The sequence below is a fragment of the Populus alba genome, chromosome 1, assembly GCF_005239225.2.
Source record: "Populus alba chromosome 1, ASM523922v2, whole genome shotgun sequence".
NCBI classification, from domain to species: Eukaryota; Viridiplantae; Streptophyta; class Magnoliopsida; order Malpighiales; family Salicaceae; genus Populus; species Populus alba.
This window is the reverse complement of record NC_133284.1, coordinates 37,764,328-37,785,531: the sequence shown is the minus strand read 5'-3', so window position 1 is coordinate 37,785,531 and position 21,204 is coordinate 37,764,328. Positions and strand designations below refer to the sequence as shown.

The 21,204-nt window shown below is 31.0% G+C and overlaps 2 protein-coding genes across 2 annotated transcripts; both read left to right on the top strand.

The window, feature by feature from the left end:
- Window positions 1–3,287: 3,287 nt before the first annotated feature.
- On the top strand, window positions 3,288–8,793 carry LOC118058125 (glucose-6-phosphate 1-dehydrogenase 6, cytoplasmic). Its single transcript, XM_035070826.2, has 16 exons — window positions 3,288–3,448; window positions 3,718–3,943; window positions 4,041–4,126; window positions 4,389–4,434; window positions 4,516–4,702; window positions 5,352–5,509; window positions 5,595–5,663; window positions 5,903–5,961; window positions 6,278–6,314; window positions 6,604–6,675; window positions 6,961–7,108; window positions 7,282–7,377; window positions 7,591–7,661; window positions 7,916–8,031; window positions 8,212–8,257; window positions 8,340–8,793. Exons 2-16 carry the CDS (start codon window positions 3,770–3,772, stop codon window positions 8,505–8,507), a joined length of 1,533 nt encoding a protein of 510 aa, XP_034926717.1. The 5' UTR covers window positions 3,288–3,448; window positions 3,718–3,769; the 3' UTR covers window positions 8,508–8,793.
- Window positions 8,794–13,856: 5,063 nt separating this feature from the next.
- On the top strand, window positions 13,857–18,232 carry LOC118058123 (F-box protein SKIP14). The gene is made up of 2 exons (XM_035070822.2): window positions 13,857–14,933; window positions 16,519–18,232. The coding sequence occupies exons 1-2, from the start codon at window positions 14,220–14,222 to the stop codon at window positions 17,044–17,046; spliced, it is 1,242 nt and encodes a 413-aa protein (XP_034926713.1). The 5' UTR covers window positions 13,857–14,219; the 3' UTR covers window positions 17,047–18,232.
- Window positions 18,233–21,204: the final 2,972 nt, after the last annotated feature.

Genomic DNA, 21,204 nt, shown 5'->3' with positions numbered 1-21,204 from the left:
TGAAGAGTAAATTTTTTTTTTGAGAAAAAGTGTATTTATTATGTCAAAATCCTCATTTCTTAGTTGTGATTTTTTTTCTTCCTATTTTTGAAAACAAGATAACTCAATTTCCAACCTCAAAAACCTTTAATCAATCTAAAAATTAAAAATTAAAAACACTTTATAGACCACTATATACTTTTTTTTTTACATTATTATAAGGAAAAACACCTCATTGAACTTCTCTCTCCAAAACAAACTCAATAACATTAAGATTAACATTTTGTTGTTGTAACGTGAAAAATAATAATCTCTCTCTTAACTCTTTTTTTCCTAAATATTTCTCTCTTGTCTCAACACTCAAGGACTAAAAACCGATATAAATGAAGTTTTAGAACCAAATCATGAGAACCTAAAACTACATGGACTAAAAATGTAAAATTTAAGAACTTCATGGATCGAATTTAAAATAAGGCTGAGGTCAAATAATAGACATCTACATTACAAGGACCAAGATATACATATAAAAACTTTAGGAATAAAATTAAACTTTTACCAAACTTCAAGGACTCAATTGCATTTTTGTCAACATCCAACAGAATGAAATGAGAGGAAAATGGAATTTTAGGAGCAAAATATAAACATTTAAAACTACAAGGTCAAAAAGTATAGAATTTAAAAAATTAAAGGACCAAATTAAATTATTTTTAAAACACTAGAGACCAAATTGAATTTTTATCGATTGAACTGTTGCAAATTTTATGACCAAAATGGAAATACTTAAAACTACATGGATGAAAATAAAGAATTGAAAAATATGAGGGATCAACTTGAACTTTTTAAAATTTTTATGGACCAAAGTAACGACTGCTAAAGTAAAAGTAACGACCGATTGAATAACCAATTCTTTACCCGCATTACGTTGCTGGTAGTATCTCAAGTTAATTTCTAATATCAAAAAATGAAGCGCCTTCATTTTGGATATATTTTTAGGTATCTTGTTTTTTTTTTTTAATTGAGAAATGAAAAGATGTTATATATGCTTAATAAAATAAATTAAAAATAATATAAATTGATAAATTGTTATTAATGCTAATTAAATACTAAAACGAAAAGCTAATCTTCTTACTAAAGTAAAAATATAGATGCATATGCAAATATTCTACATTGACTATTTTTTTTATACATTTTAATTTCTTTTATATGGAATCAAATCTACTTTTTTCGTCATGATTATATAAAAACTCAACTTTTATTAAATTTTTCTGGAGAAGACGAACCCTTCAGAACAAATATCAACCTTTTTATGACAGAAATGTAGCCTTATAGACACTTTCTCTTTCTCCTTATAATTTTTTGATGACTTTCTTTCTCATCTCTTAATATTTAAAAAATAAAACATGAAGAAAATGAAGTTTGGTACCAAACATGAATTGCTAAAATAATAGAGATTAAATGATAGATAACTAAAACTTTAGGGATCAAATTGAAGAGATTTTCATGCCAAAATCTAATGGGTTTGTTTTGGCTGTCTTTGTTAAAGTTGGCCCCTTGCTCTTACTTTTTTTATTTTCAACTACAATTAAACCTAATTTTGAAAAATTAATTTCTAATTTATTTTCAAAAATTTAATGACATTTAGTGTATGCAAGAGGAATCAAATTAGAATAAATATAAGCATACAAAACCTAACAAATCTTGAAATGATTAAATTGTAAAAAATAAAAGTAAAAAAATGCACTATTCATATAAATATTGGAATAATAAAAATAGAGAAAGCAACAATGGTGTATAATATTGCTAAGAGTATAGTTATTAAACTCGGACCGATCCGGAAGGTCGACTCGGGACTAGTCCAAAGGACCAGGATAAGAAAAAACCTAGTTGACCTGTGACCCGGTCGACCTAACAAAATCTAATTGAGACCTTTTTTTTTTTTTTTAAATGTGTTTTTTCTCCTAGCCATAGACTCTTATTTTTGTTTTTTTGTTTTTTTAGTTGATTATTAACCATTTTCAAAGTTCATTATATAAATACTAGAAAAATATTTTATTTTTTCAATGTGAGATTTGAAATTCTTTAATATATATATTCTATATTCACAAGAAAAAAATTATTTTTTCAGTGTGGGATTTGAAGCCGTTTAATACATATATTTTAGGTTTACAATAAAAAATTATATTTTTTCAATGCAGGATAAAAAACCTTTTTTATTTAAATATTTCAACTTAAAAAGGATAACATACTAATATAATATCTTTTTAATGTGGAATAAAAAATATTTTGAAATAATTTTTTAAATTTTATTATTTATAACATGTATAATTTATATTTATATGAATTGTTTTTTATGTTATTTTTTTATATAAAATATTAAAATTTTAAAAATATATTTTTAATGTTTTTAGATTAACCTAGATCGATTGATCGATCGGACTCCCTCATCGAGTGAAAAACTATGGCTTCTTTTCAAATAAAATTATAAAAATCTCTTCAAACCAGGAACCACAGCCGCAAATATTGGCCAGTGGTCAAAGTTTTAAGGTTAATGGCGTTGTTAGGCGGTTACTCTTTGACCAATCAGGTCCTCAACTTTGCTAATATATTTTGAAATCAATGTTTTTGCCTTAGCTATTCATCATTGAAGGGTTGATTCCACTCCTACAGCGTGAACCAGAAAGTCTCGAAGCTGACCGACGCCTAAACTTGTCAGGTAGACCGTATTCTTGTAATGTCTACAGTTCGTATAGTATTGTATTTTTGTAATGTCTATAGTATTGTATTTTCATACCAGTCACTCACCTTTCTAGATTTCACTTTCGGGGGTTGATCCCCCCATGCTCTTTCTTTTAGGATTCAAGTTTTATAAGAGATTTAAAAAGATATTTTATAAATCATATGAACATGTAATTATATTTAATACTTCACATGAGCTTGTTGCTCACACCAAACATTCTCAACGCCAAGTGGTAGATTCCATATATATACCACCAATAACACGTGGTTTTTGATATATTCTCCACCTGCCAGTGTCTTGGATCAAAAACATATTAAAACACGAGCTCTCAAGATCATGATCTAATCCTTTGTTTATTTATTGTACCACTAGGATAAAAACAAGGACATAATTGAAATGATTTGTGTAAAACTGGGTACAGGTCTGAATACAGAGAAAAACTGGGTACAGGTCTGAATACACTACGGCGGCTTTCAACAATTTGGTGGGCACCGCTCTCCTTGTAATACCATGCACTTTTTTTTAACTACTTTTCAAAAGATTTAGAGTATAAGCACAAAAAGACACTCTCTCTCTCTCTGTCCCCTTATGAATTATGATATAAATATCTTCTCACCAACTCCTTGAAATCTCGGCAGAAAAGTTCACTCCACATTCTGGGCTCAAATTTGTCACTTGTTGCTCTTTAGCAGCTCATCAGATTCGATTCATTTCCCAATTCCCAGATTTCAGGTTTGCGTTTCTTTTTATTGAAGATCACTTGAGAGTTTGTGTCTAATATTGGTTTGCTTGATTATTATTTTTTGTTTTGGTAGTAAAAGCTTTTGTTTCATTTCTTTTATATTGCAACTACGTTTTATCTTCGATAAAACTAAGGAAAGGGACTGAATTTTAGCGCTTTTGAGTTTGGTCAAAACCAATAACCTCGGTTACAGGGCCTCTGAGAAACAAGTTTTTAGTATCTCGATTTTGTAGCCAATATTTTTGTGTTACTGAATCAGATCAGGAAAGGCGGTGCTGGGGAAAGGAAGCAAATCTTGATATATCAAAGACATGGGATCCGGTCAGTGGATGGTAGAGAAGAGATCTGGTTTAGAAAATGATTCGTTTCTAAACGAACATGAGACTGCGCCTGAAAGTGGGTGCCTTTCAATTATTGTTCTTGGTGCTTCTGGTGATCTAGCCAAGAAGAAGACTTTCCCTGCTCTCTACCATCTTTATCGCCAGGTAATTAAAGGGAAATCCTTTTGCTTGCTAATAAAAGATACGGTCTCTTGTGAATTTAGAGAAGTTTTATTGATTTTTTTTATGGGATGTTGGGCAGGGGTTTCTGCACTCAAATGAAGTCCACATTTTCGGATATGCAAGGACTAAGATTTCAGATGATGAACTTAGAGATCGAATCCGTGGGTGAGATATCTTGCCTAGCCTCTGTCTTGTGTGCATGTGCTGTATCAAATGTGTTCGTTTTTTACTCCGGTTCTCTGTGATAGAGTAAATAATGGGCAAGGTGCTGGGATTTGTGTAGTTCATAACAGGAAGAAAGTAGGGAGCATATAGTTCATAGATGTACTTTGTGACTGCGGCTATGTTTCAGCCATTTTTTTTTGCTAAAGGTTATTGATAAGTATAATGAATAATGCAAATGACTGGGATTGAACAATCATTTCAGATATCTTGGCAAAGAAGCTGAAGTTGTATCAAAGTTCTTGCAACTGGTTAGTCTAGCACTTTCTATGCATTGTTTTTTTATTAGTCTGTTCCGGCATGCACCACTAAAATCTTTTTTAACTTTGCAGATCAAATATGTAAGTGGTTCTTATGATACTGAGGATGGCTTTCAGCTATTGGATAAGGAAGTTTTACAGCATGAAGTATCAAAAAACAGTGCAGAAGGATCCTCTCGAAGACTATTTTATCTTGCACTTCCCCCCTCAGTGTATCCAACTGTCTGCAGGATGATCAGAAAATGTTGCATGAATAAATGTAAGAATTGCTGATCTAATTTACTTTTGTGGCTTCCAATATCAAATGGAAACATTTTTTGGCCATTAACTTTACAAAGCCCGACGCTCTCTCTTTTACCATATCCTCTTTTACATCTGGTATTTCTTGGAAGAAAAGAAAAGGTACAAGGAGAAATTCATTTGCCTGAATGCCACTTTTGGAATGGAAAAAAACAAAATTAAAGAAAGAAAGATAGAAAGCGAGAAATGCCCTATTTGTGCAGACACTGACAATTAAATTACCTTTTTTGACCGCCTTGCATTTTCTTAAGAATGTCTCTTCAGGGGGTCTTAAAACTTACATTCCAGATTGGCATAACTGGATGCCCCAGTATTATGCACAGCCATCACTGGATCTGCTAATGGTGGAGAATCTTCATATGTTTTTGTTTCAGTTTATCCCCCTAAATGAGATGCTGTTTTCTTGTAGCTACAATTATAACATCGATTCATTTATCCTTGAAAGCTAATTGAACTTGCCATTATGTTTGATCCAGATTTGGTTAGATAAATTGTGCTAGACTTCCCAAAGCCATCGTTCAAGTAGCTGTGTCAATTTTCCAGTGTTGCTGCAGACCAGAACTTCTTGTGTTTATCTTATTGACTGCTGTTCTTGTAATCCTTTCCAGCTGATCTTGGTGGATGGACTAGAATTGTCATTGAGAAACCTTTTGGCAAAGATTTGGAATCTGCAGAAAATCTCAGTCACCATATTGGAGAGTTGTTTGAAGAAGCACAGCTTTTTCGTATCGATCATTACTTGGGAAAAGAATTGGTGCAGAACTTGGTAAGATACATAGAAATATTTAATGCTCATTGTTCATCAACTTTGGTATCTCTTTTTAATCCTTTTTGTTGCTTGGATTTTGTAGTTAGTTCTCCGTTTTGCAAATCGCTTCTTTTTACCTCTTTGGAACCGCGACAACATTTCCAATGTTCAGGTGAGCATCTTTTGTCACTGTGTGCCAGACAAAAAAATAAATAAATGCTAATGAAGAATATGAAATTATAGTTGATAAGTTAATGGTTTGGAAAACACTTCCTAGCTATGAATTTATGGCTTTCAACGATCATCTCAAAACATCAAAGTATGAGTCTTCTTCACCAATGTATCTTATGTTAATTAAAAGCATCAGTGCATCATATATGTCAATCACCATCTCCTTTGTTGCCTTTTCAGATTGTGTTTCGGGAAAATTTTGGAACTGAAGGTCGTGGTGGATATTTTGATGAATATGGGTATGCTCAGTAAACACCAGTTTCTTGTACAGTCCATAGAGCAGGATCTCTTACCAAGAAATCACATCTTTTTTTCCTTGGAAATTGTTCGTACTGTAATAACAAGTAGTATACGAAATTTTACTTTCTTTACGCTGGTTTTTCTTCTAGTTTTTAATTCATATCTTCTTGCAAATTAGCAGGGAAATATTTTCATGAAAATGCAAGGGTTATGGAAACTTTTGTTTTATGTTAATTTGTATTGTTGAGCTCTTTGGGTGTTTTGTAACTACAAAATCAAGAAGTCACAAGCAGTAACCTTGTTTTTCTGCTGCAGGATTATTCGAGATATTATTCAAAATCACTTATTACAGGTATGGGCAATGGGTTTAAGCTGGACTATTATATGCTTCGTCATCTTTTTTGGAGTCTTAATAACCCCTGCATGTAGGAGAAGCCTTTTTTCTGGAGCATTCAGATTTATAAATATTGTCTACTTTAGAATTTGTTTTTTCTGATCGAAATAGCTCAGCCTTGTACTTGGGCATATCTTGTAGGTATTCATTTGAACTTAGGATCATGAGCAAGTAGCACCGGTCAAGAGAAAATATGAGAAAGGAAATGAGTTTCATTTGTGGCTAACTATTGTTCTACTTATCACAGATTCTTTGTCTGGTTGCCATGGAAAAGCCCGTTTCTCTCAAACCTGAATATATTCGGGATGAGAAAGTGAAGGTGAGCATCAATCAGTTTCAGATCATCAACTCTCTCATTTCATAATCTCCTGATTTATAATCTGGAACCCTTTAATGATAATCATGAACCAAAATGCTTCAATTTGTTAGTTCCCTGAGGGATGAAAAGCATTAATTATTGAACCTCTTAGGAGTCCATTTAGACCAAAGCATGGCGTTTAAAATTAATTTTCTGCTGTGCTGTCATCTGTTCCTTCAGAGGTTGATGCTCTGAGTCTTAAGAGTACCCTTTCAATTCAAATACTTATTGTTCAGTGACATTCAGGTTCTTCAATCAGTACTTCCAATCAGAGATGAAGATGTTGTTCTTGGACAGTATGAAGGCTACAGGGATGACCCAACAGTTCCTGATCAATCAAATACCCCAACATTTGCTACTGTTGTGCTGAGAATACATAATGAAAGATGGGAAGGTATATTTACTTTAGGATCCATTTACTCTGCTATTTATGGAACATTTTCACAGTTCAGAGGAAATGATTTCTGAATCTCCTATTTTGGAACCTTAGATATACTTCAGACATCAGATTGATCGAAGAAGCAAAATAGTTTGTTCTCATTGGTGCTTCCATACTTTGTTTCTCAGGGGTTCCTTTCATACTAAAGGCAGGAAAAGCATTAAATTCAAGCAAGGCAGAGATACGTGTTCAATTTAAGGATGTTCCTGGTGATATATTCCAATGTATGACTCTGGAACTTTAGAGTTCTGCATCATCACTTCCTCTGTGGTCCATGTTGATTCCTCTGTGGCTCATTTTTTAGAAGTTATAATGGTTCTTTTTGATAAAAAAAAATAAAAATGTTTACCTACGTATAAAATTGATTCCCTGCTCCCAAATACGTTAGTTTGGTCCCTGTAAGCATCTTATTGCTTGACCTGTGTCTAATTTTGTAGGTCAAAAGCAAGGAAGGAATGAGTTTGTAATACGCCTGCAACCCTCAGAAGCCATGTACATGAAACTTACGGTATGCGTCTAATTTGGTAATTGTATGCAAAGCCTATTCCTTTGTCAAATTGCATGAATGTTTTGTCCAGTAAAATGGGACATTAGAGCTAAAGAGATTCTGCATTACTTCTCTGAAATATCATCCTATGCGTTCCCTGAATTTTAGTTGTGAGCTGAATGCTCGAGACATCATAAATCTTCAACCAGAGATTATACACTAGATCTCAGGTATCTCGGTGCTTGCCTCTGAATTTCTCTCTGCCACTCATGCAGGTCAAGCAGCCTGGACTCGAGATGTCTACTGTTCAAAGTGAACTGGACCTGTCATACATGCAACGTTATCAAGGGGTTCCCATCCCGGAGGCATATGAACGTCTGATTCTTGACACGTATGACTCCTGCCCTTTGGCCATATTTTTTCAACAAAATATATTGTAGTGCTACTCTTGTCGTGAGAGTTCATAAAGATGCTCGAATTAAGTCCAATGAGCTTAGAAGCTTTAGCTTTATCTAAGAACCAAGGATATAAATAACAGAATTGGTAACGAGTATTGATTTTGGTTTTGCAGAATTAGGGGCGATCAGCAGCATTTTGTTCGCAGAGATGAATTGAAGGTAAATTTTGTTTCAGCTTCGTAAAATATCTGGACTGAAATGGGATATCAAAATCTGATGGTTGCTCCATTTCAATCATCAGGCAGCATGGGAGATCTTCACACCCCTTCTGCACAGGATTGACAATGGTGAATTGAAGCCAAAGGAATACCAACCAGGCAGCCGGGGTCCGGTCGAAGCAGATGAGCTGCTGGCAAAAGCTGGTTATGTTCAAACACATGGCTATATCTGGATTCCTCCTACATTGTAGAAATGTAGTCTGGATGGAATAAGCGGCTGTGCAGTTTCCCTAAGAATAGTATAATTTGTAGTTATGAAATGCTACCTGAGGTGTTTTATGTACTGCGGCTTGTCGAGAGAAGTTGCTATGGCGTGTGAGCAGTCTCCACTCGGAATATGTGTTTGTTGTGGTGTGTATAATAAGCACGTGTCTACGTGAGAAAATAAGGAAATAAAATTGCTTCAAGCCGTTGCCAGTGTGTAATGATACTGTAGATTCTCTCTTCGAGCTTTTTTAATAGTTTTAAATTCTCTCTTATGTTTTTCAACGTGGCAAGCTGTGATTAGCCAGCACTTAGGCCATCGTCAATCAATAAATATTATCAATTATATAATGGAAGTTTAAGCGTATTATTTATGCTTTTTTAACCACTATTCTACTGTCATGTATTATAAAATTAACATGTAAAAGAGAAAAACTAAAAGATTGATACGAAGCTGAAAAAAATACATTCTTCAACTCAAAGCTTTGAATCACTATTGTAATAATCTCAAATTTTATTTTATTATATTTGCAATAACATATAGTGTAGGTGTGTGTGTATAGTTCTACTATATCTTTTTCAAAGTTTTCTTTATATTTTTTTAATATCAAGTTATTATCAACTTAATTAATTTTCACAACTTGTAAATAAAATTTCAATATATTCCTATCATCTACGACTTCAATATTTATATATTATCATCAACACAAAAACAATTTCTTCTTTTTCTTTCATATTTCCTCAAGCAAATTAATTATTTTATTATTCGAAAATATTTCAATTAATGGGACAATTAACTTAGTTATGACATAAAACCAACACACATTCATATTAATACAAATCGAACTTAAAATTTAGTTTACATAATCACAGCCATAAGGGTTAAAAAAAAAAACTAATTAAGATACATCAACCATATTTAATTTAGATTTATATGCTATTTGGTTACAAAATTATATTACATAACAAAATATGCATTAATTTTATAAAATTACAAATGCGATATACACTATTTGTCATGATATTGTAAAGTCCCTTAAATTTATATAATACTCAACATAATTAGTTTATATACATAATTTTAGTATTATTATTTTTATATGTAATTATTCACAATTCATAAGTCACATGATTTAATAACACAATATCTTCTCTTGCCAAACTAACACTTGTTTCATTTCTACATTACAAATTTCTTTGATTGCCCATTAACCAAGATACTAGTTCTAGTAACCAAGATATCAATATCTTTATCTTTCCATTAACCAAGATATTAATTTCATTAACTAGGGAATTAATATTTTTGTTTGTCCATTAATCAAGGCACTAATCCCATTAATCGGGGTAACTAGTTTCTCAACCACTCATTAATCAGGGCAATAATCTCATTTAATAGGATAACTAGTTTCTTCAACAATTTATTGTTTATCATATAAGATTACTATACATTTAAAGAATAATTATAAACACAATTAAATAATGCTCTAGTTTTAAGGTATCGAAAACTTACCTGATGTCTAAGTGTGAAATAATCCATTATTATTGAGTTAGTCTTGCGGCCTCTCCTGTACCAGCAAGAACAATATATCATTTGTCATTCATTTAGAATAAAAGTCAATTTTATTTTCCATACATATTTGAAATTCTCAATGATATATACTCATTCAATCATAATACTAAAGTCTTGCATAACTATTTACTCTTTCAAATTATTAAAACATTTATGTTTCGCATTTATACTTTCTAATTTACTTTACTTAACATGCATATTTCTAACTTAATTTCTATTTATCAAGTCATCCTTTTAATTCTCATATTCTTCACACTAACAATTCTATACTCATCACACATCAATCAAAACTTTTAAAACTATTATCCATAATAATAATAAAAAAATCCATAATATGGTTCGATGGTTCTAAAAACCTTATTCCTTTTTATTCATAAATCCAATTTTCATCTTAAAACTTCTCATCAACATCTATTTCACATTTCTATAATTCAACTAGTTATCTTTGGCATATCTCTCACCAAATTCTTCTCTTTTATAATTTTAAGTTCATTAAATATTTAATCACAACTAAATAATTTTATTAAATCCATTCCAATCCATCATATATACATCAACAACTATTAATTACACACAACTTCACAAACATTTATTAAATTTCCATGTTCCTCATTTTTCTTCAATATGGTCGATCCTGGGTCTCTCTAAAACACCAAATTATTTTCTTCAATCATTCATTATTTACATTATCTACAACATATTTCTTCACAATTTCAACAATTTTATATTTTTCCTAAATTTTCTTCTAAGAACCCTTATTCAAAAATCTAAAAGTTATGCCTTAAATCCATTTATTTCATTCAAAATTGTTTAAATAAGTAGAATTCCGTACCCGGCAATAAAATGGATTTCGAAAGCTAACCGGTCAAAGTTTTTTTCACTCATTCAATTTTCATCCTTTTTGTCGTGAGTTACAACCCTAATTTTGTACTCTTCCTCACTTAGTTTCCTCTTAAATCTTTGCTTGATGGATTGGATGGTGTTTTACACTTCATAACTAAAAAATCTTACCTAATTTCTACTTTTTTCTCAAAAATCTTTAGTGTTTAGCTCTCACAATTATTTTATCTCTTTCTCTTCTCTATTTCCAGTTATGCTGAAAATGAAAGGAAGAAGAAGAGGCTGAGTTTTGCGACTTTTAAGTTCAAATAATTATTTTACTCTTGATGAGCCTTTTTAAATTTCTGTTTGGCTGTTAATATTTCACGCAACCTTTCCAAACCTGATTGCCCTAAAATTTTACCCTGTTATAAATCATTATGTTATAAGATTCCTTGTAATATGTTAGCCTGGTTCAACGATTGAATTGGAATTATGTTCAATAGTATAAAACTAGTTGAGAGATGATTTTACACTAAAATCCAAATTTCTTATTTCATCGTTCTATGTATTGTATTAATCATTCCACTAAATTCTTAAGACCATCATCTTATTCTAAAATATATTTACTTTACTTTTTCACCCTTAAGTTCATTTATGGCTTATTCTTGTTTCACAATACCATTATTGGTTTTTTAACCAAGATTCCCACCAATATTTTTTTATATATCCATTTATCGCTAATTAGAAATTTCAATATTCCTTGAACACTATAAAATTTTTAATCGGTGATCACAACAACTATTTTTTAACATTAGTTTATTATAAATTATTTTTATTTAATCAAATTGAAAGCTTACATCATAAGTGATGTAATAGAATTTTTAAGGGGAGATTATTTTCTTAGTTATTATTATTTAGTTTAAGGAATTGTTAATTTTATTTTATTTTTAGCTTATTAAGGACTTTTATTAATCTTCCTTTATTTTCAAGGTTTTTTTAGGTTGATTTTTTAGCTTATTTAAGGAGTTGTAAACTTTTCGGAGAGACAAATTACATCTGAGCTATTTATCTAGTAATAAAAATACAAATTAGGGTTTTATGTGATAACCTTATTCGGCTTCAATTTTGTCTTTTTAGCTTGTTTTTTTCTTATGTTATTTTTATTTGCATTAGTTGATACCCGAACTCAATGCTCTCGATGGCTATTTGCTTTGAAGTGTCCTAAAATAACCATGGCTGGAAAAATATAGTACAATATATTGAGTTCATGTAGGAGGAGATGAGGAGGTTCCCCTTCGAGAAAGAGATGTCCAGAAACTAGTGATAGAAGACATGCAAAGACAAATTGCATAATTGAAGAACTGGTGATAGAAGATATACGAAGATAAATTGAAAAATTAACCTATCAATTGATAGAGGTGAGGAACTTATAAAGACTATAAGAAGAGTGATCATAGATTCATGACTAATTTTAAGAACTCATTACAGAAGTATGATCAAAGGAAGTAACTTCTTGATCAGGATCAATACGATGTTAAAACTGAAAGTTTTGATGATTCTAACTCCTTTATGGATTGAAATTAACCACCAAAATCTTATGAGAATGATGTTGAAGGAGAAGATTTAGATGTAAAATTCTTGGTTTGTGATGTCCATGAGAATGTAACAAAATTAGATATTGTTCTAGAGGTGATTTTTGATGAAATATATTGTGAAGGATGTGCCTCGTATATGCTTAGAATTTTGGAATTGATAAGAGTTGATGTTAATGTATTTAAAATAAGAGTTGTGAATTAGATTTTCAAATCTCCTCCTAACTCTAAGATTAATTTCATTGTTTGAGAGACTATGCATATTGCTGACAAGTATGATGTTTCAAATGAAAATGTTAAGTATATAAAGGGTTGGACGATCGAGACAAGAGTAGTTTAAACTCAAGGATGAGTTCTCTCTAACCTGAAGAGACTAATGTAGAGGGATTTTTTTAGAAGATATGAGTTTTCTTAGTTATTATTTTTTAGTTTAAATGATTAGTAATTTTAGTTTTTCATAATTTATTTGGAATTTTTATTGATTTTTCTTTATTTTCAGGTTTTCTAGTTATTTAAGTTAGTTTCTGAGCTTATTTAAGAAGTGATAAACCTTTTAGAGAGACAAATTATATTACAGTAGGTTTTTTTTGTTATAAAAAATACGAATTAGAATTATATGTGATAATCATTTTTTATTTCAATTTTATTTTTCTAGCTTTCAATCTTTATTGTATTATTTTCAATTACCATCAATTATTATTAAAGCTCCACTTCATTAATTTTTGATTCAAAATGTATATTGAATACTTTTTTTTATAACACGTGTGTTGTTTAAACTAGATCAACCCATATCAAGACCTTTCAAAATTTTTCAAAAATTTTATTTATGGTTAAATTATGTATAGCTATTGTTTTCTTAAATAGGAAGGATAGTATAATTGTTAAATTATGTATTATATTTCTTTCAGAAACCAACAGTAATTAATAATTTTTTAAAAGTAAACAATAGTTAGGAACTCAATTTTGATATGTATTGAGAAAATAAATATATTTGATATATATATTTTTAAAAATTGTATTATTTATGTTTTAGAATAGAAATTTTTTAAATTCAAATTTAATTTTAATCGATAAAAAAATCTAAAACATTGATACCAAATTAAAACAAAGTGCTATAAAAATTATACAAAATTTAGGTAAAGAATTTTTAATAAATATTTAGATCTGATATCTTTTGTTTTGTGATATTAGTTTGTTTAATTTTTCTATCGTCCTTTCTTTTTCCTTGACAAAAAAAAAAAAACATTAAATTCTATTGTTAATAATAATAATAATAAGAGGACTGAGTGCAACAAGCAGGTTGAGTGAATGACATGATGGCATATCAATAGAGACCAAGTAAGGGGAAAATCGTTATTGTCTCACAGTCCGGAAAAGAACTTCCTTCCTTTCTCATTCTTTCTCTCTCTCTCCTATATATATAATATATATATATATATATTCTTACTAGGCTTCATAAATACGGATTAGGTCAAATCCTTTTTAGATTTCTCCTTGCGAAACAATCTAATGTGGGAATCTTTGCTCTGCCCTCTACCCCTCACTGTAAACAACCCTCCTTCCGCTGTTACCTATCTCCCATAGATACAGTTTTATTCTAACCCTTCTTATGTGCAAAGAAGATTGATTTTTTATCTGGGGTTTTCTCTTGATTTATTTTGTTTCGATCCTTTTGGATTTGAGTTTTTCATTCATTCTCTAGTTTTTTATATTTAATGAATATGGAGAGAAACCATTATCATGGAATGAAAAAAAGTGAACCAGAGGGGAATGATGCTAGAGTGGGTTCTGATGATATTGTTGATAGCCCTTCTGGCATGGATATCAAGTTCTCAAGACCCACTGCTTTGTTTCAAGATTTTGATGGGGATTTTGGGTCTTCATTTGCTAAACTTGGGGTCAATGGAGACGAAAAAAGTATGGTTGATGATGGCTTTTTTGTAGATGTCGATTTGTTTTTTAATGGTGCTTGGAGGTTGCAGCCGCAAAAAGGCAACTTGAATATCAGTGATGAGGTGTCGACTCCAGATCATAGTTTTAGTGGATTTGGGGTTGACTGTGGGGTGAGTGCTGATGGTTTTTCTTCGGAAACCAAAGTCCACAATTGGGTTGATTGTGAGAAAGGGAAAGAATTGGGAGGTGAACCACATGATGCATTGATTTTTGCTCTTGGTTATTTAGGGGTGAAAGACCTCCTTATGGCTGAAAGGGTATGCAGATCTTTGCGTGATGCGGTTAGAGGCGATCCTCTGTTGTGGAGGAGAATTCATATAGATCAACCTTTAAGCGAGAAAATCACTGATGAAGCTCTTGTCAAGTTCACTAGTAGGGCTCAAGGTACTCTGCAATGCTTGAGTCTAGTGGGGTGCATTAGAATCACTGATACTGGGTTGATGCAGGTGCTTGAAAGCAATCCAAGTTTAACAAAGGTCAGCATCACTGTGTAATTCTGTTCCTGGATCAATGTATATCGTCAGCTATTTTAACATGCACTTTTTGTACACTTCTATGGCTCTCGTTGATGAAAACTTGTCCTATTGTGATGCTTTCATGTCGTCCAGGGTTGTTAGATATAGCATGAGCATACCGGCTGTCAGTTTCTATTTTGTTCTTCATACATTGTACATTGAGGTGTTTTTTTTTTTTTTTGGCAAACAATAGCTCTGTAGTCTTCATGTGTGCCTCTTTTGTTCTCTGTGCCAAGGGAAATGAATTTTGTCTCACTGTGCGCTTGTATGTGGTGTGCATATTGACCAAGTCTAATATGTTCTGCATTTGTAATCATAGATGGTGTTTAATCTGAACAAGAAGTGATAATATTTTGACATTAATTATTATAATCATTCACGTGAATAAAAATAAAGACTTCTAGGATTGGAATTGGCGGTGTCATTCTATTTGTTTTGGTAGCTGTAGTGTGCCATCTAAATTACAATGAAGCAACATTGTCCCTTTCTAAATAAACATTCTATTTATTTGATAGATGTTAAGTTAGATTATGCTAAGTTTTTTAAAACACCGATGAAGGAATTAGCATACACACCATCTATGGACAGTTTGGAAGAAAAGATTTATTGTGTTGTGCATTTGAACTTTGAAGTTTTAATCTTCTATTTGGGATTCATCCCTCTGCACAAAAGAGGTGAAGACGAGTTTAACCTGGAATGACTCCAGACTTCATAAGGTGCAAAGAAGGGGAGGGGGTGTACTGGGAACCTTAAAGTTTGGGGGTGCCATTCCATGAGACTACTTTAGAAACTTAATCAAAATTAGACAGTTTCATTAAAAAAAACTTGGGTATTATTTGAAGTTTTCAAAGCTTTTGTGGGGCCATCCAAACCACTACATGCATGTTTATTCTGTTAGAAGTGTAGAACTATCATGTGTTATGGAAGTATTAACAGACAAGGGATTGGGACACTGTGCTGTCTCAGTAAATTATGAATTTGTGCTTATCTAGCATATATTGTGTCCAAAGTATCAAGGTTCTCTGTCAACTATTCAGTTGCTTTCTTGGTTGGTCATTTAATTATTTGTAACTGTTAGCTTCTAGAGAGAAGTTTCTTAAATTGTTCTGTAATAATTATGTGAAGCATTAACTTTGCTCCTAAAACAATTCTGTATAGATGAGATATAAAGCTTTTATGCCTTTACATCTCTTCGGAGAATTACCAACTTTACAACAATTATGTCTGTGATGCTTCCTAAGCTTACATCCAATAACAAACCTGTCCTACCGTTACCTTTTTTGTGAACCTGCTACTATATTTGTAGACTTGCTCCAACACTAAACATATTGGCTTCAGAATTTGTGATGGTTTGCTTGTTGAAATTAGCAGTGGAATAAATAACATGTTCAGCTTGCTATTGTTACTGACTTCTATGCGGGCTGTGTTCATATTAACAGTACCCTAAGGTCTTGGAAGTTCATTGTAATTTACTATAGCTGATATTTCTCCATGATTCTTTTTTCTTTCCATTGTAATATGATGACAAATTTATACATTCATGCAGCTTTGTGTGCCAGGATGTGTGAGACTCACCATCGATGGCATCTTGTGTAATTTAAGGGTCCTCAAGTCAGCAGGCACCCTGAGAATAAAGCACATAAGAATTGGTGGGCTCTTTGGTGTAAAAGAAAATCATTTTGAAGAGTTGAAGTCCTTGCTTGGCATGGACCTTATGCATCCAAAAGCAAAAAACCCACAGTTCCATCGTGTTGGACAGTTGTATCCTTCTTGTGATGACGAACGCACAATTGATATTGAGATGTGCCCCAAATGCCAGCAACTGAAACTAGTTTATGATTGCCCATCAGAGAGCTGCCAAGGGAAAGATCAAGCTAATCAGCTATGCAGAGCTTGCACTGTGTGTATAGCTCGTTGTATACATTGTGGATGTTGCATTAAGGATTGTGATTATGAAGAGACCTTTTCTCTAGACTTTCTATGTTTGGATTGTTTGAAGCATCTGTTTAATTGTCAAGAGAAGCCAGAAGTGGTGCTTCCTCTTCTGGGCACGCAATTTCTCACCGGGAGATGAGGTATCATTTTTGCCTTTACAGTGAATAGTGAAGATATCACAGATGCACGTTTTTGAGCTCCTTGCATGCTCTGGGTGCATCAATTATATTACAAATAAGGTGTGTCAACCACGTGCTCTGTTGCCTGGCTGTAATATCAATGCATTTTGACAGACTCTAGTTGCTGCCTAATTTGGCCGTTGAATTTGACTGACTTTAGCTTGGATTCTTCAGCAAGCTCAGCTGTTTTAGGTAGGGTGGACAAAAATAGAAGTGAAAAAAAAAAAAACGATTGGAAAAGATGTGGAATAAGAAGGGGGAAAAAGGCAGGAGTATTAATGAAATTATCGTCCAACTTGAGTGCCTATTAATAAAATGTCATCAAGTGGTTCCTGTCTCAGCAGTAAGAGTGGAAGAGCATCTGTATGTAATGGACCATCTGGTCCATTTGAAGAAACATGGTCGATGATTCACCATTGAAGTTGGGAGACGTTGCAAATTACAAGAAGTGCATACCCGTATTGTCAATCATGGGTATGGAAGCATATATATTGCTTGTTGTGAATTGCATTCTCCTTCCACTTGCCATCAGTAGAGAAAATAATGGTGGTTGCTTTCTATAAACTTCTTATCATTATATTTGATTGAAGGATATGCTCGTCATAAAGCTTTGAACAACATTTCTAGATTATTGTGGCATGCTTTGCTTGCTATCAAATAATATGGTTTGGCTGGAAGTTTGTTTAGATTGCATCTGGCAATTTGAATTATGAGGTTTTAGTTTCTTCAATTCTAAATTTCGATGATTAGGGAATGTTGAGATATCTTTATCTCTACCATATTTGGAGGGTGTTAGCTTTTGTGAAGGCTTTAATACTCCTTGTTTTGTTTATTATAAGCTAAACCTGATGTGGTTTTCAGTTGCTATGGCAGCAACAAACACATCATCTGGCAGGACGAATGTGTTGTTTAGGAACACAGAGTTTGCTCTGCGTGTGTGTTCATTATCGATGTTGATGCTATACATGGCTATCTTGTACTCTCTATTGACCTGAGAAGCTCTTGTAGCAGTCTTGTGATGATCTTTGCATTTCATGCATGTAAGAAACAAAACACTCTTCACTGTAACTTGTGGAAATCAAAACCTTCTGTCATATATCGTCTCGACATTTTTTAAATAAAACCTTCAACCATTGTTAATTTCCACTTTTAAATTGATGAAAAAGAATGCTGGAACATGTGCTAGATATAGGTTTTAGTAGAGATGTTGTTTGGCCTTATCAGCTTGCCAATCTGTATCCTTTGAAATCTTTTTCTACAAATTTTAAAAAATTAATTAGAAACCCTTCAGTTTAATTAATTAGAAATTATAAGATTTAGAATCCTACTAGATGTCATGCATGTGTGTTGCCGCAGGCTTGTGACATATTTATACGTTGTCATGGATTTATGAAAAAAAAAAATATATAAAAATCATATAGAGAGAAGACTTGCAAACTACAAATGTTTTTAAAAGAAAAAACAAAAAAAAACTATAAATGAGTAATTTTAGAAAAAAAAAATCATGTAGGGAAATATTGTAACAATCTAATATTGTTTTTGTGAGGAAATATAGTTGTAATTTTTCAATATGAAAAAAATAAAATTGAATAAAAGACAATGTTGAAAAAATCATAACAAAAAAAAAAAAAAAAAAACCATATGAAGAATGACTGGTAAATAATTTATAATGTTTAAGAAGAAAAAAAAATATAAAGTTAAATTCTCAGCTAGTTTTTATATTAAGAAAATAGAAGCAACAAAGACAAATTTGAAAAAAAATCATAAAAGAAAACAAAAGAAAAAAAAATCATGTAGGGGAAAGAATATAATAATCCATAATATTTTGTGAGGAAACTATAATTGTAAATTCTTAACCAGCATAATATTAAAAGAATAAATTCGATAAAAATAATTGTTTTAGACAAAAAAACATGGTGAAAAACATTGTAGCAGAGCAAAGATTATGTGGGAAATATTGGAGCAATCCACAATGTTTCAAAGAAAAAAAAAATTATAAAGATAAATTCTTAACCAGTTCAATAGTGAAAAAAAAAAAAAATAAGTAAAAAAAAACAAAAAAACATGTGAGAACAGAAAAAAAATATAAAAAATATGTTGGGAATGAAAAAAATAAAATAATAATAATAAACAACAATATAAAACATATAAAAAAAACTACAATACTTTTCACATATCATTTAGAATATTAGTTAATAAATGATTAATAAGTACATCTTATCAGGAGTGTTGATTTCATTAGTGATATTTTTGGGATCATACATTTTATACAATGGGGGAAGAGGATATGAAAATATCTTTCCATGACAAAGATAATAATTAATAATAATATTGAGAAATTACTTCACATGCATGCAAAATATTACTATATTATTAAGGTCATGTAACACCCCAAGCGCGGAAGTAATAATCTACAAGTATAAATATTGAGCTAGCTAATTGTGTTCTCCTTGTTAAAAAAAAATATTAATAATTCCATTTTCATATATAAGCTTTATTTATTATTATTTTTTTTTAATTTTATAGAATATGAAAAATTAGAGGATATATACACACACATATCGCGCACACATGTGGTATGATTCACTCCTCTCGGAGCTCAACCTTTCCTAAGGAAAAAAGAATGTTACTGTAATAATGTTTATTTTTTAAAAGTATTTTTTTTATTTAAAAATATATTAAAATAATATATTTTTAATTTTTTAAAATTATTTTTGATATAATCATATCAAAACGATATAAAAATATATAGTATATATAAATAAATTGTTTTCATAAGTATTTTTGGCCTTGCAAAACAAATAGTGCATTATTGTGGATTGAAATAGTAAAATAACTATTTTATTTTATTTTTTCTAAAATAACCAAGTTGTCTATTGGTTTACTTTCAAGGATAATTTTATATTTTCACATGACTTTTTTTTATTATTAATGTTGTTTGTTGTTGTTGTTGTTGTGTAGGTTAGTTTATGGACAATTTTATAATTTAAAAAATATGAATATTATATAAAAAAAAAATTGTTAACACGTGTGTGTGTTGCAAGTCTTAGTTTGTAAGCTATGAGTGTGGAGTTGTCGATAAAATAAATGTCACCTTCTACAGTGACAATGGAATTCATCTTGGTGTCCCTGTTGTTACCAGGCAATGAAAGTGGGCTATAAGTCATCTAATTTGGTGTTAGTGCCCCCAACACCCCCCCTCCCCCGCGGCGGCCCCCAAATGTTCATCCTCTTTCAAAATCTTAATTCGTTATTTCTTTGTATTTCATCCTTGTTTTTTTGTTGTTAATTTTTTATTATTATTTGTTTTATTTTTAAATAATTTTTTTTTACAATTTCATCATCCTTAATATTTTTATCCTATCAAAATTTAGTCATCTCATTATTTTGATTACTATTTTTTTCACTTTTTCATTTTAATTTTTTTTTATTTTATTATTCAACACTAAATTGATTGAATTTCTTAATTGAGCATGAATCTAGTATTTCAAGGGTTGTGAAATTTAGAGATTAACCTAAAGTTTAAAAGGTTTGCTCGGGTTTGTTTTTTTTTTTTTTTTTAAGCTCATTTTTTTTAGTTTCAGACTTCAATGTTTATTCAGTTGAGAATGAGCTCTATTATTTTTATTTATTTTATTTCTATAGTCACTAATTTTTAAAAATAACCTAAATTATCTCTATTATTTTTACTTTGTCATTCTTTTTTGAATTTACTTTGGTAAATTTTTAAATTAATATTTTTTCCAGTTTTATCTTTCTATATTAGATTGGCTATAATTAATTTTCCTTTTCAATTTATCTTTCAATATTGGGTTTTGTGATTTTTTTTTCAATTTCTTTTTCAATTCATCCTTCAATATTGAGCTAGTTGGAGTTGACTCTGATTTTTTTGTTTTAGAATTTTATTTGTTATGTTTCTTTCTTTGATATTGAGTTGTTTTGGAATTGAACTTCATGATCTTTTATTATTTGCTTTTCATTAGGTTATCTCATTTGCATGATCTATGTCGTAAAATTTGGTTGGCTTGGTTGGTTTGTTGGTTGTATTTTTAATCTTTTTTTTAATTAATTTTTTCTTTCTTTTCAAATTGCATCTCTCTACATTTGATTTGTTTTAG

Coding starts and splice junctions, on each gene's coding strand:
- LOC118058123 (XM_035070822.2), top strand. CDS start 14,220: ATGAATATGGAGAGAAACCATTATCATGGAATGAAAAAAAGTGAACCA. Junction 14,934..16,518: donor GCAATCCAAGTTTAACAAAG/GTCAGCATCACT, acceptor ACATTCATGCAG/CTTTGTGTGCCAGGATGTGT.
- LOC118058125 (XM_035070826.2), top strand. CDS start 3,770: ATGGGATCCGGTCAGTGGATGGTAGAGAAGAGATCTGGTTTAGAAAAT. Junction 3,944..4,040: donor TCTACCATCTTTATCGCCAG/GTAATTAAAGGG, acceptor GATGTTGGGCAG/GGGTTTCTGCACTCAAATGA. Junction 8,032..8,211: donor GAACGTCTGATTCTTGACAC/GTATGACTCCTG, acceptor TTGGTTTTGCAG/AATTAGGGGCGATCAGCAGC.